Raw genomic sequence first — 24,204 nt, 5'->3', positions numbered from 1 at the left:
AAGCAAGGAGCTCAACGGTTGCAAGATTCGCCGACCGTGCAATCTCGGTCGCCCTCACCAGCCGTCTGTCTTGGCCCACGACGTCAGTTGGCCAGCGATCTTTGGAAGCGCGACCGCCCAGCGCGACCCTCCACGAACCATGCACATAGCGCGTCTTCGATCTTTGCACATTCGACATTTTCAAAAGATCGAAGCCATTAACCGGACATTTCGATGAATTTTCCGGATGGATCCAACCAGCCCGATGCAACTCAGTTTTCATTTCTCATTGCCTCGCACCGTGCGTCGAATGAACAAGGTACTGGTCGCGCTCCTCGCGGTCTCGATCGCGCTTCTCTCGCTCGTCGTCGCCGCCGACGACGCCAGCAACGTCATCCAGCTCACTGGCGACAACTTTAACGAGCTCACGCAGCTCGAATCCGGCGATCGCGGCGACTGGCTCATCAAGTTTTACGCGCCGTGGTGCGGCCACTGCAAGCGCCTCGCGCCCATCTTTGAAGAGCTCGCTATCGAGGTCGCGGGTCAAACCTCGATTGCCGAGATCGACGTCGAGGCGCACACGGACATCAAGGAGCAGTTTGGCGTCACGGGCTACCCGACATTGCTCTTCTTCAAGCAAGGCAAGATGTACAGCTTCAAGGGCGAGCGCTCGGTCGCGGGCTTCAAGACGTTCCTCGAAACGGGGTACGAGGCCGTGGACGCCAAGCCCGTGCCCAAGAAGCGCGACCCGAACGCGCCGTCGTTCGTCGAGGCGCTGACAGCCGACACGTTTGACGCCAACGTGCTCGCGCCTGGCAGCAACGGCTGGCTCGTCAAGTTTTACGCGCCGTGGTGCGGCCACTGCAAGCAGCTCGCGCCGACGTACGACGCTCTCTCGCAGGACCTTCACGGCCAAGTGCACATTGCCAAGGTCGACGTCACCGAGCACGAAGCACTTGGCGAGCGTTTTGGCATCCAGGGGTTCCCGACGCTCGTCTTCTTCAAGGACGGCAAAATGTACGAGTACGCGGGTGCGCGCAGCCTCGACGCCCTCACGACGTTTGTCACGAGTGGGTACCTCGAGCAGAGTGGCGACCCGATTCCGATGGCGGACGGCGGTATCTCGGAAGAGGACTCGGCGGTCGTCAAGCTCACGACCGCCACCTTTGACGAGCTCGTATTGGCGCCGAGTAGCGGCGGGTGGTTCATCAAGTTTATGGCGCCGTGGTGCGGCCACTGCAAGAAGATGGCGCGGACGTGGGAAAAGCTCGCGCTGTCGCTCCAGGACAACGCCGACGTGCACATTGCCAAGGTCGACGCGACCGACGACGTTGACCTCAAGTTGCGCTTCCAAGTCAACGGGTACCCGACCGTGCTCTTTGTCAAGGACAACCAGATGTATGCGTACGACGGCGCGCGCACGCTCGAAGCGCTCTCGGCGTTTGCGACCGGCGGCTACGCCGAGATGGAGGCGTCGGACATCCCGACGTCGCCGCTCGTCGACCTCAGTGACGACACGTTTGATGCGGTCACGCGCGTGCACGAGCCCGACGCCGACGCGTGGCTGGTGCAGTTCCACGCGCACTGGTGCGGCCACTGCAAGGAGATGATGGGCGCGATGCTGCAAACAGCGCTGACGCTCAAGGACCACGGCAACGTCCACGTCGCCCGCGTCGACGCCGACACGAACGCCAAGCTCGGCATGCGCTTTGCCATCACGGGCTACCCGACGCTCGTGCTCATCCGCGACGGCCGCGTCTACGAGTTTGACGGCGTCCGCGACCCGAAGCTCATGACGGCGTTTGCGCTGACCGACTATGCGACCAAAGAGTCGCGCCCGCTGCCGCCCATCGCTGGGACACCGAGTGCGAAGAAGGCCGTGAGCGAGATCGACGAAGCGGCGCTTGCTCATGTGCACAAGCTCACGACCGACGACGTGCGCGGGGCCAAGCTACCGCGCCTGGTCATGTTCCATGCGCCGTGGTGCGGCCACTGCAACAAGCTGCTCCCGACCTTTGGCAAGGTGGCGACGGCGCTTCAGGCCAAGCACGTCCTCGCCGGCTCGATCGATGGCACCAACGTGGCCAACCGCCCGCTCCTGCAAGCCTTTAGCATCGCGTCATACCCGACTGTCCTGATGCTCCACGATACGTCGTACACGCTCTTTGAGGGCGAGCGCAGCATGGACGCGCTCGTAGCATTTGCTGACGGCGGCTACAAGATGGCGACCAACACCAAGGACATGCCGGTGATTCCCACGGCGACCAAGGAGGTCAAGGACGACGCACCGACCGAGATGGCCAAGAACGTGCACGTGGCCGAGTGGACGACCACGATCTTCGACACGGTGCTGCAAGGACCGGCCAACGTCTCGTCCGAGCTCTTCCTCCTCGAGTTCTACGCGCAGTGGTGCGGCCCGTGCCGGGCGTTTGCAGCTGCGTACGAAGCCATTGCGCAAGAGCTCAAGACGTCGGCGCCCAACGTGGTCGTCGCCCGCATCGACGGCGCGCTCGAGGACGAGCTGCGCACGCGCCTCAACGTCCAGAGCTACCCGAGCGTGCTGTTGGTCGACAAGACCAAGCGACTCGTGTACGCCTTCCCGGGCAAGGAGCGAACCAAGGACGCGGTCCTCGACTTTGTCCAGGGCGGGTACAAGGCGACGACGCCGACCGCGCTCCCGCACCCGCCGTCGGCGCTGCATGCGATGGGCCACGCCGTCTCGCTCTTTGTATCGGAGCTGCTCGCTCTCCGCTTCGAGATGATCGCGGCTGTCTTGGTGCTCGGTGGCGGTCTTGGCTACACTGTCGCCGTCCTGCGGTCGCCCAAGAAGCTCCCAAAAGGTCTCAAGCCGCTGAAAGCCAAGAAGAACGAGTGATGTGACGCACAGAGGACTGCATACGCTTGCTGCACGGTAGCATCTGCATCAATAAAGCTTGCATTTAGTGTCGAGATGGACGGGTGGATACACTTGTTGTCTGCTTGGTGCACAGGTTGTCGACGAGGTGTACATCTCGGTCTCGACCGCTTCACAGAAGGCATCGTAGGGCATCGGCATAGCCAGCACATGGGTGTCCTTGGTCAAGGTCGACTCGAAAATGGACGCAGTTACAACGCCTGGAGCTGCGCCATGAGCGCTTCGACCGACGTCTCGGGTGCCACTCGAACGCACTCGCTTGGTGTCGCGTCGTCCAGGGCTGTTGTTCGCAGGCTCCAATACTCTTCCACACGTAGGTAGTGAAAATGTATTGAGAAGTATGGATTGATGCACGGAATAGATAGATCTCGGATGATCCTTACTGGATCGGACCCGAGGCAGAGACGTCGCGCAAGGCCAGTGCGCGGTAGCTCGGCACAAAGCTGTAGTCCTGACTCGCGATACACTCGGCGAGATATTGTTCCTACACCAACTCGATATTGAAATTGAGATTCAAATTGAGATGCGACGTACGACGCCGTCAAAGTCCGTCTCGGCCTTGAACCGGAGATGTGCAACGAGGAACACGTAGTTCCACACGTGATGCTCGCGCTTGCAGTGAAACTAGGTGCGAAAAACTTTGCTACAACTCAATTGAGATTCAAGTGTACCTCAAACCCGCGCTCGGAGAACCGGTCAAACGCCTCTCGATCAATCGCGCAGATGAAGCACTTGCTCGTCGTATCCGCGAGGCGCTGCTGGAGCCGCGAGCGTTGGTCGCCAAACCTAACCCGCATCAAACATAGTAGAAGAACAGTCATCACAAGAAATGTCGTACGTATCGATGATGATACCGAAGAAGATGTTGACCAAAATGAGAAGAATCACCAAGTTGAAGAGGTTGTCAAAGAGGAGCCGGCTCCACCACATCGAGTAGTCGTCGGTCGACATTGGTTTGAGATGCGCACCTATACCACCAAGTTCGTATCCTCATAACCGCACATTGAGCCACGTACCGACACCGCCATTGTTCTTGAACGTCTGGTCGACGGTCGTAAGGAAGCACGACCAGAGCATACCGCACTCGGCCGTCGCGAGATTGGCCTCGAGGGCTGCGACAGTGGCGTACTGATTGCGGAAGAACGCAAACCCAAAGATCGAAAAGAGGTACTCGGCGATCATGACGAGCGCAAACGTCAGCGCCAAGCTCCGGTACGGTGTCGCGACCGCCCGCACCACGATCGTGAGCTCGGGAAACCTACATTATTTTCAATCAAATATGATTTTTGTCGATTTTGTCGATTTTGTCGATTTGGAGTACCGTAGAAAGACGTCAAAGAGGTGAAACGCAAAGAAGAACGGGTGGACGGAATGGCCGAGGATCGCCATGAGCAAGTACGCGCAGTAGTACATGTACACAGGGCTCTGCAATAGAAACAGGAACGACCAGCCTAGGTTCTGCAAGCGCACATCCGTAAACCGTGTGCCACCGAGCACCCACGTTCGCTAGTACGCCGATATGAGCTGATCGCATCAAGAAGACCGCCAGTACCGAGCCAACGGTGGGCGCCGACCGCCGCTTCCAGCCCTCAAGCATGATCAACGGGCCGTACCTACATATAGTTAGTGTTCCGAGCGGCTGGTGACATCGGGATATTACGTAAGAGCATAAATGCACACGATGAAGCTCGACACGACGACTTGTGCGATGGCGCAGATGAACAAAATGAGATCCTTCGACACACCGCCAAGAGTGCCCACGCACGCCATGTTGTAGGCGGTGTCAACAGCCAGCATCGAGGCGGGCAGTGCGGCGCTCGTAAAGCGTGGGTCGCCCTATATCCCGTCGCATTCGATCGTCCTATGGAGTCGAGATGCTACCGTATCGACGTAGCAGTCGAGCAGAAGGAGGTTGATTATGATGGCGAGTACGAACGAGATGGTTTTGCCCAGCGTAAAGTACGCATCGCCCGCGACGACCATGAGATACCGATGCGTCATCTCCGCGACGAGCTAGGGCACCAACTCGGTTGAAACATTGATAGTTTTTGTAGGTTTCGATACCGCGTCCGAGCGTCGAAAGAGGTCACTGAGTTTGGCGGCCGGCGACTCGCGCGCAATGTCTTCCATGCACGCGTCGCGCATGTCGGACGTCAGGAACTGGCACACGGGCGGCTTGGGGAAGTGAAAACGCTGCAGCCGCTTCTCGTCCGCCGCGGACGATGACGCGCCGTCCGTCGACGTTGTGACCACGACCTCGATCGACGCACAGTGCTTGCGGAAGAAACCGTAGGCCTCCGCGTACGACGCGTCGCTGTCGCGCTGTTGAAGTGCCTTGAGCTTGCGATGGACGTGCTTGGTCGACCGGCGCGGTTGCAGCCTAATATCGATATATTGATACAAATGAACCGATGGAGCTCATGTCTACGTGTGGCGGCCCGGATCGCCATTGCTCACATCCGGCGGCAGCAAGTTGGTGCGAAGAACGTCTCCGATGCCGGGGACGTCCACGAGCCGGTGAAAGAGGATGTAGAGGCTGAACCCTGGGTTCAAGTATGTGGCAGTCTCGGTGCTCGTTGTGGAAACAGCGTCTGCGTCGTCGACGACCGGCAAGTGCGCCTGTCCCAGAGCGATTTTGACGAGCCGCACAAAATACCCTTCACGCTGGCGGGCTTCGGGCGATTGCAATGCCGGGTCGAATGCGTCCTCCGAGTAGACGCCCAGGTACGTTTTCTACATTTGAGATTCAGTTGCAAAGGTTGCGATTCACATTCAGAGACCAAATAGTGTGCGTAGAAGAGCACCAATGTCTCTTTGAGCAGCGGAAGCGACACTTGACTCGCGAGTCGCTCGTGCACGATCGTGTCGCGCCGGCCTTCGACAAGCGAAACGAGCGCCAGCGTGCACCTACCTCCGCCCATTAGCACCACCCATCCCAATATCAAAGTATCAAGAGTACATGGCCTTGAGCTGGTACACATCCGCAGCGCTAACGACGGCGTCCTCTTCGCGCGTACTTAGAAGCAGCATGCACGCGTCGACAAAGTTGGCGTCATTGCGCTCGACCGGGTTGATCACCGCCAGCTGGTTGCCCTCGCACGGACCCTAACCCCACATGCTAGACTACAAAAACCACAATATCTACCTGCACGAGCTCGACGACCGTCTCGAGGGTCTTGAGCAGCAGCGCAACGTAGCTCGGCTTGAGTGTCTTGGCAAGCGCGCAGAACAGCCGTACGACGAGCTCCACAAAGTTGATCGAGCGTGGACCTGGTTGGTGCCGAAGAAGGTTTTGCATCTCCGCGTAATGACCTACGTAACAACGTACGCCATGCAACTCCAAGGCACAGGACGGACCTTCGCAGAGGAGACGGTGGAGCTCCAAGAGCGCAATCACATCCGAGGGATCGCGCAGAAGCTTGGCGTGCGACGGGCTGGACAGGGCGCTAATGGCGCTGAGAAGGCGACCACGCACGCGCTCGAGCCAGTCCGATGACGAGTTGGTGCTCAGCAGCGCAAAGCACTGCACTTGAAACGCGCGCTGGCTCGTCTTGAGGAGAGCAATGCCGAGAGCAACGAGTCCCGAGACCGCCTTGGTATCGCTCTATTTATCCACCGTTGTATCCAACAATCCAAGAATCCAAAAATCCAAAAATCCAGAATCCAAACACAAGATACCTCATGAGCAGCACAGAGAAGCTCGACTACCATGACGGCGGCGCCACACGACAGCAGTAGACGAGACGACGTCGACGCGATTTGCTCCAAATTGGCCAGAATCTCGAGGGTCGAGTGCTTGGCGCCCTGGCCGCGTGCGATCTCGGAGCTGTGCATATGGCCCACGAGCCGCTCCAATACGATATCAAAGCGCTCAGTACTTCGGAACGCAGAGAGGAGCTTGCGCTTCTCAGCACCTGTGCTCGCGACGTAAAAGGGCGCTTGGCGCAGCCACGCGACAAAGTGAGGGACGTGCAGCGACGCGTCACCTGCCGCATTCATGATGCGCTTGGTCGAAAACCCGCCAACTCCCAACAGCGATCCGCGCGGCAACAGACGCGCCATTTTGTCAAGCACGTCGTTGCCAAGAGCCAGCTTTGCCCGTGACGCAACCACGTCGATCCAGTCGAATGGTGCCTTCTGGAGCCGGGCTGCCACCTGGCATAGACTGTGCGCTAGCTCCGGCAGCGTTCGTTGGAGAGTAGGGTGCAGCGTCGTCGCGTCGCGACCGAGTACGTGCGCCAAGACGGGAAGCAGGCCGTCAAAGACATAGGCAATTTCGTGGCCGTACAGCGCGGAGAACCCCGCAGCAGTGTTGACGTCGATGCCAAAGAAGCTCGCAAGTACGATAGGCTGCGACGCAACAAAGCTAGTGAGCGCCATGTTCCCAGCGACGTCGGCCATTTGCTGCTCCGTGTTGAGGTACGCTTCATGGAGCACCTACGAGGTCGTCTCAGAGACTACGAGTTGCGATCGTCTTGCGTCTACCATGAGCAGCTTGGTCGTGATCGGGCGCGGCGTCGAGGGCTGCGAGAGGGCAAGTAAAAGCCGCTCGATCGGGAAGAGACCTTGCAGCCGCGCTTCACACACAAAGTTGGCGCCGGCCGTGAGGCTCGTGAGCAAGCCGAGCAGCTTGGCGTAGTACAGTAGCGGGTCGGCGTCGAGGACGACCGAGCCGGTAGCGGGATCGCCTCCTACGTTATCGAAGTTCAAATGGCGTCTCGCATGGCGCAGGTAACCTTGCGTCGGGGTCGGCGTCGCCGGAGTTGAGGCTGGGAGCTGCTGCAAGAGGACCGAGAAGCGCGCAGAAAGGCTCATGTCGCTGCTCGGCCGCCCCGTCAGGTCGACGTCACGCGGGATACTGCGCTGCACGACAGCACACGACTCTTTTGCATCGCAGAGAAGCGCGTCAAGGGCACGTGGGTCGCCCTTTGGGGTCTCCAAGGCCAAGAAAGCCTCGAGAACATGCGGCGGCCGATGCGGCGCCATCTACGACCCTTCCACCTAAGAACCTCCGCTGTTCGATGGTCGATCACATGTACCAGGAGCATGCTCAGTGCTGTTTGGTTGTCCTTGATCGGAATCTCATTGCAGACGATAATGGCCGACAGAACGTCGAGCACCTCCGACACGTTCCCGCGTTCATCCAGCTACCAACGACAGTGTTGAGGCTGCAGCAGCATGCAAGTGCAGGACGTACGAGGTCGACAAGAAACGCGATAAAGCCATGCGGCAGCGCTTGGCACCAGCGGACATTGCCCTCTGCGAGCGCGCGGAAGACGGCGGGTCGCATGTGCCGGTGCGAGACGCAGTCTTGGATAAAGCCGAGATGCGCCGCGACCTTGGCTTGACCGTCGGCATAGCGCCAGACGTAGCGCACGAGAAGCATGTAGCAAGCGTCCATCAAGAGGTCGTGGCGCAGCACAAGCGCCTCGTCCTTGACGGTTGGTTGCAGGAGAAACCCGCCGACGCTAATCAGCAGCGACAGGAGAACGTCGTCAATGTGCAAGCCGCGGAAGAGGCGCTGCGCCTCGAGCGTCGTCAAGGCGTCCGTGAACCAGCGCAGGACCGCGACGACCTCCTTCCATGCGTCGTGGGACGGCGCCAGCAGCCACGTCTCGCTCGTCTCTTCGTAGAGCTGCAAAATCGCTGCAAAATGGACCATGCGTCCGTACCTACGCCATTATTGCACAGAGTAGACAGAAGCAAGGTCGACGTACAGCTGCAGAGACGTCTCGCTGGTCACGACAGTGACGTCACTCATGTACTTGAGGACTTCGCGGTGGGTATTGTAAGACGACCCGAGCAAGTCGAGGGACACAGACACGAGGTCCGACCGGTCGGTGGCGAGCAGCTGGAGGAGCATCGGTGTCAGGCGGTGCTGTGAGACAAGCCGGCTGAAGAGCGACGTCTCAAACGCGCCTTCGCACGCGACAGCGATCTCTGCGTGGCGCCCACTCCACTCGCGCCCTTCTTCCGCCTCGATTTCTGCGCTTTCGACTGTGTCTACGTTGTTATATAGCACAAAGACTAGCGTAAAAATCGTACGCGCAAGGGCTAGGGCAGCACTGGGCTTGCGCGACGCTTTGTCAAAGACCACACGCAGCACGCGGCCAAGCTGGTCGTCGACGCTGCGCTGCAGAATGCTCAACAGCATCTGACACAACACGAGCTTGCAGTCGCCGTCCGTCTTTGCGAGCACCGGAGGCGGCGCCGTCGTCGGTCCCGGCTACACGCAGATTCGGATGCGAAATATTTCGAGAAAAACCTACCAGCGCTTCAATAGCCTGGATGGACGGACTCTTGGTCTTGGCCAGCGTGCTCCGCATGCGGTCGCCAAGCCGGTGGGCCAAAGTCTGCTTGATCGGTTGAGCACTTGTCACGTCGTCCTCAAAGTTGGCCAAGACTGGCAGGCACAAGCCGAGCAGCGTCTGTAGCTCCGACTCGGAAGCGTAGGCCCCAAAGCGCAGCAGCGCCAGGCAAACGCGCAAGAGGCCGAGGAGATACCCCGACGCACTTGTACTCGCCATCAGCGCCGACGCAACGCGCTGCTTCAACTCGGCAAAGAACGCATTCTCCGACGCAAGACTGGGGGGTCCGAGCAGCACGACGGTTCTCGGTAGCGGCGCTGCATTCTGCGGCAGCCGGTCCACGTACACGGTCAAGAGCAGCTTGCAGAGCGCAGCGCGCAACTACTCCCGTCCTTGACCTTCTCCTTTTACTTACAACAAGTACGTACTGTGTCAGCTTGTGCATGATCCAAGGCGTGCAGCACAGTGTCCCGCGGCAGGAGCCGTTCGATGGCCGCCATGGCCACATAGTTGCGGGACGTCGCCAACGCCGCCAAGAGCTTCAGCGACGCGACGACGTATGGCTCGTCATCGTCAATGGCCGCTAGCGGTTTCCATTGGCCATTCGGGCAGCACACCTCGGCGCCTCGGAAGGCGCAAAGAACGTTGGAGTCTTCTGCGGTAAACAGCAGCTCGCAGAGATACGCCTGTTTGGCCGGCAGCCCTTGGGAGCGAAACACGATGAGCTTTCGGAGGTAGCGGAGGTACGACGGGTGCTTGCCGCGCGTCGCAATCAAAGCGACGACGCTGTCGATTGCAGTGTTGGGAAGGCTTGCGACAAAGGCTCCGTCGATCGAGAGCAGCGCCGCAAAGACGTCGTCGGCGCCGAGATTGGTGTCGAGCTGCGAGACAAGGGTGCTGCACCTCACAGCGCACTGCTTTGCATTGGAGAGATGCCCCCGCACGAGGACCAAGAGCAAGGAGTACGTCAGCCGAAGTAGGCTCGTCTTGCGGGTCGTCAGCACGTCGTGCCACGGTGACGTTGGGTCTATGTACATGTTGGCACTTGATATCAAAAAGGACAGTCTGTATGGTACCGGCTGCCAACGGCGCACGGACGAGGCCATCGACAAGGTCCACGAGCAGCCGCGTGACGTCGAGCTCGGCCACGAGGTCGTGACGCGCCGGTGTCGCCTCGGCGCAAAACGCACCAAGCTCTGCGAGGACAAGCTCGATCCACTTGGTGTCGGCAAGCCAGTCGTGGCCGACGCCGTCCGTCGCCTCAAATGGCTTGCGCAGCACGCTGTGCGCTCTCTGAAGGTGCGGCAGAAGCGAGAGAAGGAAGAGCGACTCGGTGACCTCCGGCGGCGGTACGACAGAGAGCTTGATCGCGTGAGCTCTCTCTGCCTTCGTGCGCGAGACACATTGCAAGTGGTTCTCTACTACACCGACAAATGCTCCTATATTGTCCTGCTGCGTGAACAACCCAAGGTCCAAACGCTCGTACGGGACGGTGCGTGCCGGAGGAAGAATGGCTGGTTGTCGGCCACATACGCGCCACTGAGCGGCGAAGCCGCGGTGAGCTGGAAGGTGCAGTCGTCGGACCGCGTGTCGATGAGCGCCGCCTCCTACGCACTCGTCTTCAGGCCTCCCTCGCAGCGAGAGACCGGACCGTATCGGAAGCGGAAAGCGCGAGGAAGCGTCCTGACGCGAGATGGCGAAGACAGAACGTGCTGCTCTCTACGGCGATCGCGCTGCCGTCCTTGGAGTCGAGATGCGTCAGTTGCCAGAGTCCTTGTATGGCAGCGTCCGCATGGACCACGACGTGTGGTCCGATGCCCGCGCAGAGGTAGCCGCCAGCGGCGCAGTGAAAGAGCCGGACGAGGTGGTTGCCCCGCAGCACGCCGCGTTCGGCCGAAGCAAAGCGCGCAAGCGAGAAGCAGTCGAGGGCGTTGGACGCATGGAGCTCCAAGAAGGTCGACGATGACGCCGTGTGCGTGTCGATCGACGCGCCCACGTGCAGCGTGACGCGCCATGCCTCTACATGTCGATGCATGCGATGCAAAACTGACGTGCCACGACGACCTACCGCTCAGAAACGCCACGTCATCGCCAAAAAGGACGGTGGCGCCGATGCGAATGTGCGCGTAGGTCGACGTCACGGTGAAGCGCGCGTCGTCGGAGCTGGCGTCCGCGAGCTCGACCCGCATCGCGTCCCGCGCCGTTGCGGACAAGAGGCGCGGCCGCACTGTCACATACCTAGAACGTTGAGGCTCTAGAATCGTACGAGCGCAAATGTACTTGGCCGAGTTGATGTGGACGAGCTGGATCGTCTGGCCGTACTGGACACCATGGCCATGCGCCGCGTGCGTGCTTTCGTCGTTGAGTCGCTTCTCGAGGCGAACACTAGCAGCCGGCGTGAGAGCATGCAATGGGAGATGGCGAGGTTGCCTCTCGCGAAGCCGCGCTTCGATGGCCGAGCACGGGTCTGGCGCGTGCTCGGCCAAGTGCTTGTGCAGTGCCATGGCCGCCGTGTGCTGCTGCGGTGGCACAACGACAAAGACGCGCTGCATGAAGTCGTGCTTGGCGAGCTCGTCGTCGATCGCACCGCGCACGCGGCTCGAGGCCACGAGGACGTTGACGCGTGTGTCGCCAAAGCCCTCGCCACCCACGTAGCCTACGCTGCTCCGCGAATGGCCTTGGCGCCGGCATGCACGTACCGTTGGTTGGTTCGTGGTAGAGGTAGATGGGCTTGCCAAAGACAAGGCTGTGCTCCGAGACGACGTCGTCGTGGCCAGCCGTCGGCAGCATCCGACCAGCCATGATGCTTTGGATCTTTGGAATGCAGGTGCTTCAAAACCTCTTGCATTAATATATTTTAGGACCCGCAATAATTTATATTTATTCTCGGCATATGCCACGTCCATATTCCCGTTGAAAGCGATGGGCGAAGTCGACGCGTACTTGCAGCTGCGGCAGGCCGATGGCCTCTTCCGCAGCATTGAGGCCATGGAGAACGAGCTCGGCAGCGGAAGCCTCGCCTTCCAGGAGAAGCTCACGATGCTCATGGAGCGCTTCCACCGGCTCAAGGCGTCGCCGGCGCTCGCCGACTTGTACAGCTCGAACGAAGCTGCGCACGAGCTCCAGACGATCCAGCTGCAGTTCCTCTTGATCGACTACTACCTGGGCATGCTCGCGCAGAAGATCAACACGATCAACGTCCAAGGCTCGCGCTCGGACTTCATGTCGGCGCGGCTCAAGAACCTCAAGTACGCGTCTGCGCTCCTGGATGCGTTCCTGGACCAGTGCGTCGAGGTCGAGCTCCTCCGCCGGTCCGAGCGCGCCAAGCAGCTCTCGCAGCTCGAAGAAGGCAAGAAGGACACGCGCGAAGACAAGATTCGCAAGTGGCAGCTCCAGCAAGAGGCCGACGCCGCCTTGTCCAACGTCCTCAACCTGCGCGCCCGCGCCGCCAAGGACGACGTACGACGTATTCAACCTCTCGCGTGGGCCTCACACAGTCTCATAGGACATTGATGAGGATCTCGAGCGCGAGTTTCTCTTCCGCTTCATTCAGGTCGCTGTGCTCAAGAGCATGGAAGACCAGCTCGCGATTGCCAATGAAATGGAGATGCTGGAAACCATGGTACGCCTTCGCATCTTCCTCCTGTCGCCGACGCCTATGCTTTATGTATTAGGTGCAAATGGCCAAGCTGCACACAGACAGCGTCTTGGACGCGGCCGAGACCAAGCCGCCGGTCCAAGGCCAGGGCATTGTGCGCTCCATGTGCTTGTCGTTTTGCCTCACGCAAGCATGTAGGAGGTCACGCACATCAACCCCAAGATGGAGATGAAGCGCGAAGTCATCCAGGGCCGCGTCTTCCAGCCGGGCCACCGCCTCCCGACCATGTCGTTGGAGGAGCTCGCCGACCAAGAGCTTGCCGACGCCCTCGACCGCCAAGAGCGTCAAAAGTACTTTGACGCACTGTTCTTCTCGTCGGCTCACGCGTTTTAGGAACGCACCCGAGGGCCCGCGCCGCATCGAACAGCTCATTGAAGACGGCGAAGAAGACAACATCGCGCTGGTCGAGGAAGCCACGTACCGCGACCGGTCGTGGGACGACTGGAAGGACGCCAACCCCAAGGGCATTGGCAACAAAAAAGGATCGCAGTACTAGACTATCAACGTGTATACTAGTCGACTACTCGTAGTATACTCGTCACATGGACGACAAGTTGTCCAATATGCCACGCGTCATGGTGACAGACACTCCTCTTGTCCTTCACGTCATGTACAACGAAGCATTGCATTTGAATCACGAGTTTACACGACGCAGCACTTGATGCTGTAGCTCGTACTGGGCTTGGACCCGCTCGCCTTCGAGTCGGCGCGCAATTTCCATCTAATGCGCCATCGTCAGCGATGCGAGAGAAGACTCAGGGACAATACCTTCTTGTCGTTGAGTAGCTGGTAGGCCTGCAGGTGCGCGTCCTGGAGCAGCTCGAGCTGGGACATGCTCAGCTGCTCAATGTCGTCGATCACAAAGTTGCGCACAGTGATCTCCATCTCATCAAACATTGGAAACCGCGCTTGCAAGACATTGCCCAAGTGGCTGCACTCGGCGCAGTCGTCCGTCGACGCTTTCATGGGCGAGGCCTTGGCCTGCATCGGCGACGCGACCCGGACCTTGGACGGCACGGTCGTCCAGGCGCCAGCTGACGGCATCGTTGTCGATGCGGTGTCTTTCGCGGGTGCGGATAACTGCGTCGTGGTCACAGGCATATTCGTCCGTGCCGGCCCGGTCGCCGCAGGTCGGACTGATGACGTGATCGGCGTTGCTACCTTGGCGTCGGTCGCGGCGGGCGTGGCTTTTGCAGCCTTCTTGACCGCCTTCTTCTTCTTCTTGGACGCTTTCGGTGCCGCCGCGATTTCGTCGTTGGCAAGCGCCAGAAGGTCGGCTTCCAGCTGCGCTTCCAGCGTTCCCCACGCAACTTCCATCGCGAGCAGCGCATCCGCATCAAAGTACGGTGCTGCCTGCGCAATCTCGAGCGCCGTGTAGCCGTCCTTGGTGCGCAGCCCGATGTTGATGCCCGCTACGCATTTTCAACCTCAAAAATCGACAGAATATTCAAGGCGTACCTGTGAGCAAGGCGAGGATCACTGCCGTGTTGCGGCTCTGGACTGCGAAATGCAGCGCCGACTGACCAGTGCTGTTGACTGCGTTTAGCGCGCTCACGTCCAGCGCGCGTAGCAAGCGCGTCACTAACGTGCGCGAGCTCGCTTCGGTATTGTCATTCTCATTCTCTTCGAGTCGGGCGGCGCACATGAGTGCGGTAATGCCAGAGCGGTTGGCGGCCATCGGGTCGGCGCCGCTGCCGAGCAAGGCCAACGCGCCGTCGACGTGCTTGGCCGTGCAGGCCACCATGAGCGCTATATGCATCTGTCAACAATGGCGCTGCAAGGGAGAGGCGATCGTACGGGTGTCGCCGTTGGCGTTGCCGGTGTTGAGGAGTCGCGAGAATGCAGCGGAGTTTGCTGCCAAGAGCGTCGACAGGACTGTCGGCTACATGGTACATACGATGAGCAAGCGAGCGCACAGCAGGCATGCTACATGCGGCGACAAGGCGGCAAAGTGCAATACGTTGTTGAGATTCCCGTGCGTCGCGGCCGCGTAGTTGGTCGTCTTGGCGACCAGCAACGGCAAGAGCTCGGCGCGATCTAGCCACCGAGATAAGGGCCCAAGACAAGGCCGACCTCGTCGTACCAAAGGCGCAGGCAGTGATGAGCAGCGTGCACCCTTGCTCGTTGGGCTCGTCGAATGCAACCAGCTGCTCGGCCAAGAACTTGGTGATCGCCGCTTCGTCGGCAAAGGTCATGAGCCGATGCGCGAGCGCTTGCGGGCTCAATTTCGGAGCCATACCAGCGACGAATGATTGGCACGGCCTAATGCAAGGCGCCGATCCGAATGCAATGGCAATGTCCTGGTTTTATTTTTATACATAGTTCCCTTGCTTTTAGTATTCAGGATAAAAATAAAATACATGGCAAGGCGGATCGAGGGTAAACCTCCTAAAACGTCCGCGGTGCCACACAGGTTTCGGGTTTTACGTAATACTCAGTCCAGCTCTCAGTCTCATCAAGGGTCAATTTGGTCCTCAGGCAGTCTGTCACGCCAGGCAGACGAGTGCTAGTATCGTGCAGCACACAGCTCGCCTCATTTGCACGTGTCCGCGGTAGGAGGGATCCGGCCATTTGAATGGGTTGAACGCGTTCAACGCAGCCGGACGTAGTTTAAACGACTAAAACGCAATGTCCGTTTCGGCGGGTTGCAATCTTTTTGACACGAAGCGTTTCGGCCAAGGTGCTATTCCGTCTTTAGCCATGTCGAGCAGAGAGGTTGACGCGCTCCTCGAGAAGCTCGCCCACATCAACGTCGAGATGGGCGGCCAGGAGACGCGGAAGGACCGCGCCAAGGCCGCCGACCGCTTTGGCGAGCTCCGCATCAAGATCAGCGACCGGCTCCATGGCCTCAAGATCGTACGACGCCATTTGCATCGCATGGGCGAAGTGGTCATGCAACCAGTAGACGCTCACCGAGATGGCCCAGCCTACTTCGGCCAAGAAGCCGCAGCATCCGCGCGAGAAGATCAAGCAGCAGCAAGGCGTGCGCGACGACATTCGGCTCGTCGAGGAAGACCTCGCCGAGATGGCCGAGTGCTACGAAACCGAGATGAAGAAGAAAAAGGCAAGAACCCATGTTGCCGCATGGTATGTATGGTCCTCTAGAGCAAGTTCTCGCCCGAAGAGCTCGCTATCCGAAAAGACTTTGTCGACCAATACACGTCGGAGCTCGCATTCATCAAGGAGCAAGCCTCGAGTGCGTACGTCAAGGCGAGCCCAGGCTTGCGCTCGCCAGGCGGTGGGCTCGGTTTTGACCGTGCTGCCCTCTTTGGCATCCCGTCCGCGACAACGACAACCGAGTTTGCGGGCTTTGCCGACCGCACCGGCAGTGGTGGCACCGGTGTGCATAACGCGAGCGGCGGCGGTGGCCCGAGCTACCACGAAGAGGAAGTGACAAGCGAACACCGCGATATTATGCTTCAGATCGAGCAAAAAGATCAGCACATCGTACAAGCTCTATCTCGTACGTGCCGCTCATGGTTGTGGTCCTGTGGTAGGATGGGATGGTCGAGCAAATCGGAACCGGTGTCATGGAGCTCGGCGTCTTGGCGCGCGGCTTGAACGAGGTACGACTTGTCTTTGGTCTACAGCAGCATGGCCTAATCACTCCATTTTGCTAGGAATTGCAAAAGCAAAACATGATGCTGGATGGGCTCGAAGAGCGTATCGACAACACCCAAGCCACCGGTTCGCTGCCTTCTATATGGCGGTTGATTTCTCAATATTGCGATTTGGTGTAGTCGAGAACCTCAATCTCAAAATGAAAAAGACGCTCGAGCAAGTCGGTCGCAGCGGCGACAAGTGCATGATGGACTTCATCTGCCTCGTGATTCTGCTCGGCATCCTCGCCGTTGTCTACAACATGTTTCTCAAGAAGGACGGCACGACGCCAACGGCCAAGTAGACAATATTGACATGTGCTTGTGCGAACGACGCTGCGTAGCTTTTTTAAGTTAATCAAAGGTTATGAGGATCTTAGGAGCAAGCACTACGAGTCCACTCCACTCGTCTTATTGATGCTGCTGGTATTGCATCGGCGGCGGCGGGCGCATGTGCATTGGCATCATCGGCGGCGGGCCGCGCGGCGGAAACCCTAGGACGTGCCCATCGTCAGCCACCATGTAGCAGGTCAAGATCTACCTTGCGGCGGAGGGCGCATCATCATGGGCCCTGGCGGCATGCCATAGGCAGGCATGCCCGGCGGCATCCCAGGCATTCCAGGCATCCCCGGCGGCATACCCATGGGCCGGACGAGGCCCACTGGCATCATCGGCCGCGGCGGGCCACGCAGCATCGCATCCGGGCGCAGCCAGGCGCCAGCTACAAGTCCAAATCCATGAGGCCATGCGGAAAATGAGCCGCCGTACGGGTCATGGTCGCGCCGTTGCCTTGGACGATCGCCTCGTAGTAGAGCTTGACGTTCTCGCGGTGCTTCCAGCCGCGGTTGTGCTGCTTGCGCCCAGCTTGCTACACATGTGGAGGAGGAAGATGAGAGCGCGCCGCCATCGACGACTGTACCGAGTCGTGGGTGAGGTAGGTATCGCAGTAGTCGCAGTAGTACCGGGGCATCGTGGACTTGCTGCTATCGGCCGCTCGATGGGAACTTGGATATCGACCAATCAGCTCAGCGTTTGGTCGTATTCGATTTTCAACCAATCACAAACGGGCACCGGTAGCGCCGGCTTTTCTCCGGCATTCATGCGCGCTCGCCCGCGGCAACGGCAGCGACCCAGCGACCCTTGGCCGACGACAACGTTCTCAATCGGCTCCCCACGCAGAGCTCCAAGGTGTTCGCTACGCTCGTGCCTCTCTGCCAAGCCCCTCGCAGGACGGAGTATCGACCCCTTCGAGTTGGCGCCAATAAGAATTGAGGCATAATCATCGTCCTCCGCCTTCAAGCCGTGGATAGACCGGCAATATGGCTACCTCGCCGGGCCTGTGTTGCATGATAGCGTCAAAATTATGGAGACTATATTAATGAAATACACGGCTAGATACGAAAGACTTAGTCTTCCATTTCCATGCCCTCGTCGCCGCCCACCGCGTTGGTCACGCGCTCGTTGTCGGCCGCGTTCAGCTGGGCGCGCTCCTTGGCAAAGACAATCTCGGGCTTGATCAAGCTGATGTTCTGTTCGATCTCGGCCACGTCGCGGGCCTTCTGCTTGGCCTTGGAGTCCTTCATGCGGTTCTTGTAGAATGCAGCCTCGCGCTTCTCCTTGATCTGCTGCACACGCGCCATCGCATGGAGCGTCGCGCCGACAAGGTCGCGGTCGTACTTGACGGCGCGGTTGCGGATCTTCTCGAAGTCGAACGTCGTGTCGAGCGCCATTTCCTTGCCAGCAGCCTTGCGGAACGCCTTGGTCCACTTGACCTTGCGCGGGTTGCGCTTGCGGTTAAAGTTGCGGTGGCACTTGGAGCGGCAGAAGCGGAAGACCTTCGAGTCGTTGCGGACAAAGGCCATGCCATGGCCAGGGTACACGGGGCTCGAGCAGAAGTAGCACGTGTGGATACGCATCTTACGGGTGCTGCAATATCAAAATGACACACACGTTGAAAATACTCCAACAGCCATTCCTGCCAACCAGCCAAAAATCCCAATTGTCCGAATAACCACCAATCAGCGACGCGTATTTAACCTCTATGAATGCATACTCGGGCCCGCGACATGCATTGTGACAGGTTCGAATGACACGCAAGCGCCGTAAGCAAACCCAAGGCGACGTTGAAGCGATGCGGCGCAACCACAATAGTATTGTCGATTCAATAGACACTACGACAGATAGGTCGATAGGCGGATTCGAAAAGTATACCCTGTGAGACCACGGAAACCACGCACGCCCCGGGTGTTGCGCCAGAGCAAACCTCTCGTCGACCATGTGAGCTCAAAGTGGGAGTTTGACGGCGGCCACAGTAATGAGGAGACGTGAAATCGTCTGGCGCTGGGCTATAGAACTGCTGTGGTGCCTCAGTGCTGCGTGCCAGAATTGGAATCTGGGACGACGACAGACGCATCTGAAACGACCTCTTGATGTCGCGGGTGCGCCACGAGCGGGTGCATGCATCGTCCATGGACATGTCGCCGTCGTACCCGAGCCCCATCGACGACTACTGCCGCGTGGCCAACCAGGCGCCAACAGGCTTGGAGTGGGTCTCGGCCAAGTCGTGCGGCTACCCGCAGGAGCTTGGTCTCTGCTTGCCCCAGCGTGCCTGCATCAAGACCATTCGCCTCGCAACACACAGTGCGTACGCCCCTTCACGAGGTACTCGCAATAATTGCCAACGCCAGTCAACAATCGCTTCTTGCTAGTCGAGCTCCTGATCGGGGACGACACGGTGGTGGCGACGCATTATCTCGACCCGGCGTCGCCCGAGGCCCGCGACGACCTGCCGCTGCACTTGTACTTTAGCACCGACTGCCGACCGCTCTGGTAGATATATCCTACGAGACCACCACGCAGTTAGCCACGTTTGCATAGCACGGTCGAGTGGCGCGAAGCGACCGCCGTGGACGGCGCCGAAGAGATGCGCGTCGATGTCCACGAGCCGCTGAACGTGCTCAAGCTCATCGTGCACGGTCCGCGCTCGAGAAACGTCTACAACCAGGTCACCTTGTCTGTTGTAAATGTTGTCTCATGCCATAGTACGTAGGTAGCCATCATGCAGCTCGATCTGCTCGGGGTCGAGATGACGCCGCCAACCGGGGAAACCAAAGCCCAAGGCACGTTGGCCCGTAAAGTGTCGATGGCGTCCATCCAGCGCGCGCTTCTTGAGACGGGGGTGCCCATGGACGTGGTGACGGACCTTGGCGCACCGCCGGCAGCGGTCGACGAGTACACGCGCAAGGCCATTGCGAGCGTCCTCCTCGTCAAGGCCGACTGCATCGCCAGTGAGGCGTACGCCCAAGCGCAGATCTTATCTGAGCACGTTCGATCGCTCTCGAGTCTCGGGCAGCAAATGCAGTCGCTGTCCCGCCTCAAATCGAATACAATCGCCAACGAAGACTATGACGCGGCGCTGACGTATCACGAGGTAGGCTCTCTACCCCAATACGATCTAGTGAATGGTGCCATCTCGGTGGCGTAGGCCATGGCGGCGCTGCATACGACCCGCGAACGAGCGATCGCCAAAGCGTTTGCGAGCTGCCAGCCCGCGCCGGCCATCGACGACGACTTGGCCCGGGATGTGCCAGACAAAATGGATCATGAACGCACAGCGAGTGGCATCGAATCGATATTTGACCTTGCAGTCCGCGCATGGCGCCGAGATGATCCAGGCCATAGCCCTCTCAAGGGCAGCGACGCTTCTTCGACGTCTCGGCCGGCGCTACCGCCGTCAACGAGCACGTTTCTAAACACAATGTTTGGGACCGTCTTTGTCCACGCCAGCGTCCACTCGAATTGGCGCGTGCGGCGGGCGTGCATTGAGATCGCCGAGCAGCACATCGCCGTGCTCGTGCCCATGTTTGATCCCGAGACGCTCTACGAGATGTACAGTGTCTACGTCGACGCCATTCTGTTGCACGACAGCACGGTGCCCGTGATCCTTGCGCTCTTGCATCTTGTGCGAACGATGTACGAAAAGCCCAGTGACGCGCCGACGTCGTTTGGCACGTACGAGCTGCGCCGCGGCGTGCTGCGACCGCTGGTGCAGAATATCACGCGCCAACTGCTGCATTTTTGCGCCAAGTTCAACACGCTCTTGCGCGAAGAGTGCATCCGAACACTGCGGTTTCTCGTGCAGCAGCGCCACATCGCCGACGTCGTCTTGGAGGCGACGTGGCAGAGCACACAGGCCGCAACATCGCCGTTTGAGACGCTCTTATGCCTCAAGTGCCTGCAGGATCTGCTCTACACGTTCGCGGCCGCCGACATTCCGCTGCCCAAAAACAAGCCGCTTCTAGCCGACATGCAATCGTTTCTCAAGGCGCAGGTCAACGACGCGAGTGCGGATGTGAGCGGGTCGGCCCTCGAGTGCCTCACGCTCCTCTTAGCGCTCGCGCAACAGGACGCGCTCGCTGTCTCGCTCGAGGTCGAGGCCCACGTGCCTCTCTTTCGCAAATTCCCCTTCGACGCCATGGAGCTCCGCCGGCTCACGGCGCACGTCGAGACGTATGCTCGGCTCTTTGGCTTGCCGACGCAGCTGCGCACCTACGTCCTCGACGAAGGGTCCCTGGACGGCTTTGAATCACGACTCCAGAAAGGTTCTGTTGCGTTTGTTGGCAGCGTCGAGAAGAGGCGGGATCCAGTCGACGTGGGTTCCAACCAAGAGCGGGTGCATCCAATGCTAGTCGAGCCAAACGTACCAGCAAATATGGTCCTACAAGCGCCTATTGACACGATGACAACGACGAATCTCGTCTCGGGTTTCGAGCCAGAAGAGCGCGCTACGGTCGACACGCCAGCACTCGAGGAGCCTTCGCTCCAGCCAACGCTTCCGTCCGAGGACAAGACCGCAGCGCCAACCACAGCCTCCGACATGAGCCGACCGGTGGACGACGCCAGGGCCGTCCCGATTCTTTCCGTCGCCATTTATCCGGCATCGACACCTGTGTTGTCAATGCGAGACGACGCGCGTATACCGTCCTCAGCGGCCATGGGATCTGTTGAAAGCAGCGTAGTAGTACCGGAAACTTCCGCCATTGTACCAGAAACTACCGTCGTGGCCAAGCCCAACGAGCCGGCCAAGGACGCCAAGTCGATCAAGAAGAATCAGATCACACCGACGAACGAGGTTGCTGCCAAGTCGCCTCGGCAGACCGCCGCCGACGACAAGATCGGCACGCTCAAGGTCGTCGATCAAGTCGTCACCAAAGCCCGAAAGGCGTCGGCGAAAGAGTCAAACGACAAGAAAGGGTGTAGAATATCCTAACACGGTGTGGTAGTAGCGACTTCAGCTTCGTCTTGCTTCTGGCTACTGCAGTCTTTGTCACCGCGGGGGCCCCACTCGGCGAGCAGAAGCGCTTGGTAGCGCGCGCACTCGTTGGCGTCCAAGAAGGGCTCGACACTAGCGCTTCCTAGCTCCTACAGTCGCATGCATCAATCGCAAGTCGTCTCACCATACTGCGAGTACGTGGTACACAGTGACAATGAGCTGGTCGGCGGCATCAGCCACTTGCATCACGGTATGGCCAAAGGCGCCGTGGCGGCAGAAGAACGGCAAGAGTACCTACAAATGATCGCTTCCTCGGCACGAGCTTAGATCGACGGATTCGCACAGTGAGGTCGTTGGTTGTGACGCTACGAAAGTCCCCCAGCAGCATCGTCAACAGCTACGCCCCTCACAAGTACATAAGGGAATCGAAACGCGGTACTTACCCGCAAGAGCCCGTAAAGGACGCGCCAGTGGACAGTATCAGTCTGCTCAGCATAGTCTTTGATAGCAGCCACAACGACAGGCGCATCGACGTGCGACGGTTGCGCCAACTAGATGATGCATCGAGACACTGCAAAATGGTATCCCTGACCTGGAGAAGAGCGCTGGCTGCAAAGTTGCGAATGGTGCTTGAGCCGTCGCCCAAACGATGCAGGAGTCGTGCGAGAACGTTTGGCATCTACGGGCCAACCGAGCTCAAAAGCAATGCAAGCACGCAGTCCACATACCGACTGCAAGAAGCCCGAGACGTCGCGAAGGCGACCCACAAGCAGCACCAGTAGCCGCGTGGCCACCGCCATCACCTGCGCCAAGCACGTCACTGTCCGCGCCACTTGGTACCCGCACGTACGTGTTCCAGAGGTGAGATGCAGCCAACGCTCAACCACGCAAGGTAGACCGTGCCAGGCAGCGCATCGGCGGGCACACGCTCAAAAATCGTCACAAGCTGGGGTAGACCTCGGTCGCGAAGGTGGGCGTGGGCGCTGCAGGCCTCTGCCAGCACGCGCAGCGGGCACACTGACGCAATCGCCTCAGACGCCTACGACTCAGGTCATGCACCACGAAACCTAACTGCATATACTGTGCCAAAGTCGGGTGGCAGTGGCTCGGCGTCTTGTGTCTTTTCAATGGCCGAGAGGGGTCGCGTGACGCTCGTTTCCGGGCGGCGGGTCACCAACACCGGCATGGCCGTTGTCCGTTTTGGGCTTGGGAGGGCCGGGGTGTCGGGCACGGCGCTCAGCGCCATCGCTAAGAGGCCCTCGACGTTGCTTAGCACCGCGTCCATCTCGAGCTTGAGGAGCGTCGCCGCCTCAAAGTCTTCGTTGGCGACGACCGCGCATTTTTGGCTCTGCAGTTGCTGAAGCTGCTGGGCATACGCTCGGCACATCTCTTCTTGGCCCTTGAGCGTCTTGGCGAGCGCATAGTCTTGGGCGTCGACGCACATTTGGCGCGACCGCCGGAGGTGCTCGAGGACTTGACGCAGCGAGACGCGGACAGCGCGCTGCGTCGGGTGCGCTACGGCAAAGCAGTCGTAGTGCGTGTCGTCGCGCGGGGTACTGCGACAGCTTGGTAGCTGCACGGGGTTGAGAGACATGTTGGCCTTGCGTTTCTGAGGGCTCTGCGGGTCCAGTGCGGTGTGGCCGTACAAGCTGACCGAGACGAGCCCGACCTAATGGGAGAATTGAATCCTATTCGCAAGGGACATATGACAATGTGTACTTGGTCAAACACGTTGATGCGATTTCGGTGGCAGCTGTGCAGCACGAGCTTGAGGTACGCGACGTCGCGGTCGATCGCGATCGTCTTGAGCTCGCGGGCGTTGTACTGCGTCGAGACGTTCGAGTCGAGGCCCACATACCCCAAGAGCACAAAGGCGGCGTTGAGCCGGGGCTTGACGTGAACGTCAACGCGGGACGGAATCTTGGTCTGGTGCATTAGCAGTTGGCACTAGGACAGCGAGTCATGCTAGGACCGAGTACGATGACAAGGGACCTTAGACACGCGGACGGCGTTGCCGTGGTTGACCATGAGCACGAGCTCCTGCGGGTACTCGCACAACCTACTCGATGGGATCCTGTCGCTCAATATGAGATGCGAAGGCGTTGGTTCGTACTTGGAGGACTGCCACCCTTGCGACGTCGAGGACTGCAGGTGGATCGACGGGTGCTATCCCATTCGCATTCGGATACGACCAAGAGAGACGCGCGTACGTCATCGTCTTCCGAGGACGCTGTCGTGACGAGGAACGGGATCTGGAGCTTGAGCATGGCGCAACAGGACAATACTATTTTTACGTGCTGTCAAGGTTGACACCATATTAAGCTTTGTAAATCGCAGATGAGCTTGGCGACTAACGAGTCTAGTCGACGCCAATGAGTGACGCGATCGAGAGGAAGAGGCTCGCGTGCTGGACCGTGTACGACCCTATCCGACTAAAGTCGAGGTCATATCGACTAACTCGACTAAGGCGTCGT

The 24,204-nt window shown here is 59.4% G+C and overlaps 9 protein-coding genes across 9 annotated transcripts; 4 read left to right on the top strand and 5 right to left on the bottom strand.

Moving 5' to 3' along the window:
• Window positions 1-271: 271 nt before the first annotated feature.
• SDRG_14156 (hypothetical protein) lies at window positions 272-2,930 on the top strand. Its single transcript, XM_008620265.1, has one exon. It carries the CDS (start codon window positions 290-292, stop codon window positions 2,852-2,854), a length of 2,565 nt encoding a protein of 854 aa, XP_008618487.1. The 5' UTR covers window positions 272-289; the 3' UTR covers window positions 2,855-2,930.
• Window positions 2,931-3,209: 279 nt separating this feature from the next.
• SDRG_14155 (hypothetical protein) lies at window positions 3,210-12,003 on the bottom strand (the record flags this gene model as incomplete). Its single annotated transcript, XM_008620264.1, has 30 exons — window positions 3,210-3,377; window positions 3,428-3,517; window positions 3,565-3,679; window positions 3,732-3,861; window positions 3,910-4,151; window positions 4,215-4,399; window positions 4,446-4,506; window positions 4,554-4,729; window positions 4,775-4,906; window positions 4,958-5,273; window positions 5,322-5,626; window positions 5,674-5,800; window positions 5,853-5,998; window positions 6,039-6,205; window positions 6,251-6,497; window positions 6,572-7,330; window positions 7,379-7,584; window positions 7,630-7,879; window positions 7,933-8,040; window positions 8,091-8,565; window positions 8,611-8,896; window positions 8,939-9,119; window positions 9,163-9,582; window positions 9,630-10,228; window positions 10,278-10,640; window positions 10,688-10,808; window positions 10,853-11,220; window positions 11,270-11,586; window positions 11,632-11,857; window positions 11,901-12,003. The coding sequence occupies 30 exons, from the start codon at window positions 12,001-12,003 to the stop codon at window positions 3,273-3,275; spliced, it is 7,326 nt and encodes a 2,441-aa protein (XP_008618486.1). The 3' UTR covers window positions 3,210-3,272.
• Window positions 12,004-12,113: 110 nt separating this feature from the next.
• SDRG_14154 (hypothetical protein) lies at window positions 12,114-13,493 on the top strand. Its single transcript, XM_008620263.1, has 5 exons — window positions 12,114-12,660; window positions 12,707-12,823; window positions 12,876-12,953; window positions 12,998-13,149; window positions 13,193-13,493. The coding sequence occupies exons 1-5, from the start codon at window positions 12,124-12,126 to the stop codon at window positions 13,353-13,355; spliced, it is 1,047 nt and encodes a 348-aa protein (XP_008618485.1). The 5' UTR covers window positions 12,114-12,123; the 3' UTR covers window positions 13,356-13,493.
• Window positions 13,327-15,114, bottom strand: SDRG_14153 (hypothetical protein). Its single transcript, XM_008620262.1, has 6 exons — window positions 14,943-15,114; window positions 14,790-14,896; window positions 14,657-14,741; window positions 14,318-14,608; window positions 13,628-14,271; window positions 13,327-13,580 (listed from the first exon to the last, which is right to left on the bottom strand). The coding sequence occupies exons 1-6, from the start codon at window positions 15,094-15,096 to the stop codon at window positions 13,494-13,496; spliced, it is 1,368 nt and encodes a 455-aa protein (XP_008618484.1). The 5' UTR covers window positions 15,097-15,114; the 3' UTR covers window positions 13,327-13,493.
• Window positions 15,115-15,556: 442 nt separating this feature from the next.
• On the top strand, window positions 15,557-16,838 carry SDRG_14152 (hypothetical protein). Its single transcript, XM_008620261.1, has 6 exons — window positions 15,557-15,715; window positions 15,765-15,923; window positions 15,965-16,306; window positions 16,357-16,425; window positions 16,480-16,546; window positions 16,600-16,838. Exons 1-6 carry the CDS (start codon window positions 15,560-15,562, stop codon window positions 16,761-16,763), a joined length of 957 nt encoding a protein of 318 aa, XP_008618483.1. The 5' UTR covers window positions 15,557-15,559; the 3' UTR covers window positions 16,764-16,838.
• A 31-nt stretch (window positions 16,839-16,869) lies between these two features.
• On the bottom strand, window positions 16,870-17,483 carry SDRG_14151 (hypothetical protein; the record flags this gene model as incomplete). Its single annotated transcript, XM_008620260.1, has 4 exons — window positions 17,378-17,483; window positions 17,227-17,326; window positions 17,000-17,179; window positions 16,870-16,952 (listed from the first exon to the last, which is right to left on the bottom strand). The coding sequence occupies exons 1-4, from the start codon at window positions 17,426-17,428 to the stop codon at window positions 16,870-16,872; spliced, it is 414 nt and encodes a 137-aa protein (XP_008618482.1). The 5' UTR covers window positions 17,429-17,483.
• Window positions 17,484-17,808: 325 nt separating this feature from the next.
• Window positions 17,809-18,415, bottom strand: SDRG_14150 (50S ribosomal protein L24e). The gene has a single exon (XM_008620259.1). The coding sequence runs from the start codon at window positions 18,372-18,374 to the stop codon at window positions 17,865-17,867; it is 510 nt and encodes a 169-aa protein (XP_008618481.1). The 5' UTR covers window positions 18,375-18,415; the 3' UTR covers window positions 17,809-17,864.
• A 472-nt stretch (window positions 18,416-18,887) lies between these two features.
• SDRG_14149 (hypothetical protein) lies at window positions 18,888-21,727 on the top strand (the record flags this gene model as incomplete). The annotated part of the gene is made up of 5 exons (XM_008620258.1): window positions 18,888-19,119; window positions 19,167-19,287; window positions 19,336-19,462; window positions 19,508-19,888; window positions 19,943-21,727. The coding sequence occupies 5 exons, from the start codon at window positions 18,888-18,890 to the stop codon at window positions 21,725-21,727; spliced, it is 2,646 nt and encodes an 881-aa protein (XP_008618480.1).
• Window positions 21,698-23,997, bottom strand: SDRG_14148 (hypothetical protein; the record flags this gene model as incomplete). The annotated part of the gene is made up of 12 exons (XM_008620257.1): window positions 21,698-21,879; window positions 21,929-22,024; window positions 22,074-22,127; window positions 22,174-22,281; window positions 22,323-22,409; window positions 22,459-22,533; window positions 22,581-22,769; window positions 22,812-23,399; window positions 23,450-23,677; window positions 23,723-23,789; window positions 23,844-23,896; window positions 23,941-23,997. 12 exons carry the CDS (start codon window positions 23,995-23,997, stop codon window positions 21,724-21,726), a joined length of 1,758 nt encoding a protein of 585 aa, XP_008618479.1. The 3' UTR covers window positions 21,698-21,723.
• Between the last annotated feature and the right edge of the window lie 207 nt (window positions 23,998-24,204).

The sequence above is a fragment of the Saprolegnia diclina genome (genome assembly GCF_000281045.1).
Source record: "Saprolegnia diclina VS20 unplaced genomic scaffold supercont1.68, whole genome shotgun sequence".
Taxonomy (NCBI): Eukaryota; Oomycota; class Saprolegniomycetes; order Saprolegniales; family Saprolegniaceae; genus Saprolegnia; species Saprolegnia diclina.
This window is presented reverse-complemented; position numbering and strand designations above follow the sequence as displayed.

What these genes read in the sequence shown, in the direction of transcription:
- SDRG_14156 (XM_008620265.1), top strand. Translation starts at nt 290, where the DNA reads ATGAACAAGGTACTGGTCGCGCTCCTCGCGGTCTCGATCGCGCTTCTC.
- SDRG_14154 (XM_008620263.1), top strand. Translation starts at nt 12,124, where the DNA reads ATGGGCGAAGTCGACGCGTACTTGCAGCTGCGGCAGGCCGATGGCCTC. An exon ending in CGGTCCAAGGCCAGGGCATT is followed by an intron (nt 12,954 to 12,997) that starts GTGCGCTCCATG and finishes GCAAGCATGTAG; the next exon opens with GAGGTCACGCACATCAACCC. An exon ending in GACCGCCAAGAGCGTCAAAA is followed by an intron (nt 13,150 to 13,192) that starts GTACTTTGACGC and finishes CACGCGTTTTAG; the next exon opens with GAACGCACCCGAGGGCCCGC.
- SDRG_14153 (XM_008620262.1), bottom strand. Translation starts at nt 15,096, where the DNA reads ATGGCTCCGAAATTGAGCCCGCAAGCGCTCGCGCATCGGCTCATGACC. An exon ending in CAACGCCAACGGCGACACCC is followed by an intron (nt 14,609 to 14,656) that starts GTACGATCGCCT and finishes AGATGCATATAG; the next exon opens with CGCTCATGGTGGCCTGCACG. An exon ending in AGCTACTCAACGACAAGAAG is followed by an intron (nt 13,581 to 13,627) that starts GTATTGTCCCTG and finishes ATGGCGCATTAG; the next exon opens with ATGGAAATTGCGCGCCGACT.
- SDRG_14152 (XM_008620261.1), top strand. Translation starts at nt 15,560, where the DNA reads ATGTCGAGCAGAGAGGTTGACGCGCTCCTCGAGAAGCTCGCCCACATC. An exon ending in CCGAGATGAAGAAGAAAAAG is followed by an intron (nt 15,924 to 15,964) that starts GCAAGAACCCAT and finishes ATGGTCCTCTAG; the next exon opens with AGCAAGTTCTCGCCCGAAGA. An exon ending in AGCAAAAAGATCAGCACATC is followed by an intron (nt 16,307 to 16,356) that starts GTACAAGCTCTA and finishes GTCCTGTGGTAG; the next exon opens with GATGGGATGGTCGAGCAAAT.
- SDRG_14150 (XM_008620259.1), bottom strand. Translation starts at nt 18,374, where the DNA reads ATGCGTATCCACACGTGCTACTTCTGCTCGAGCCCCGTGTACCCTGGC.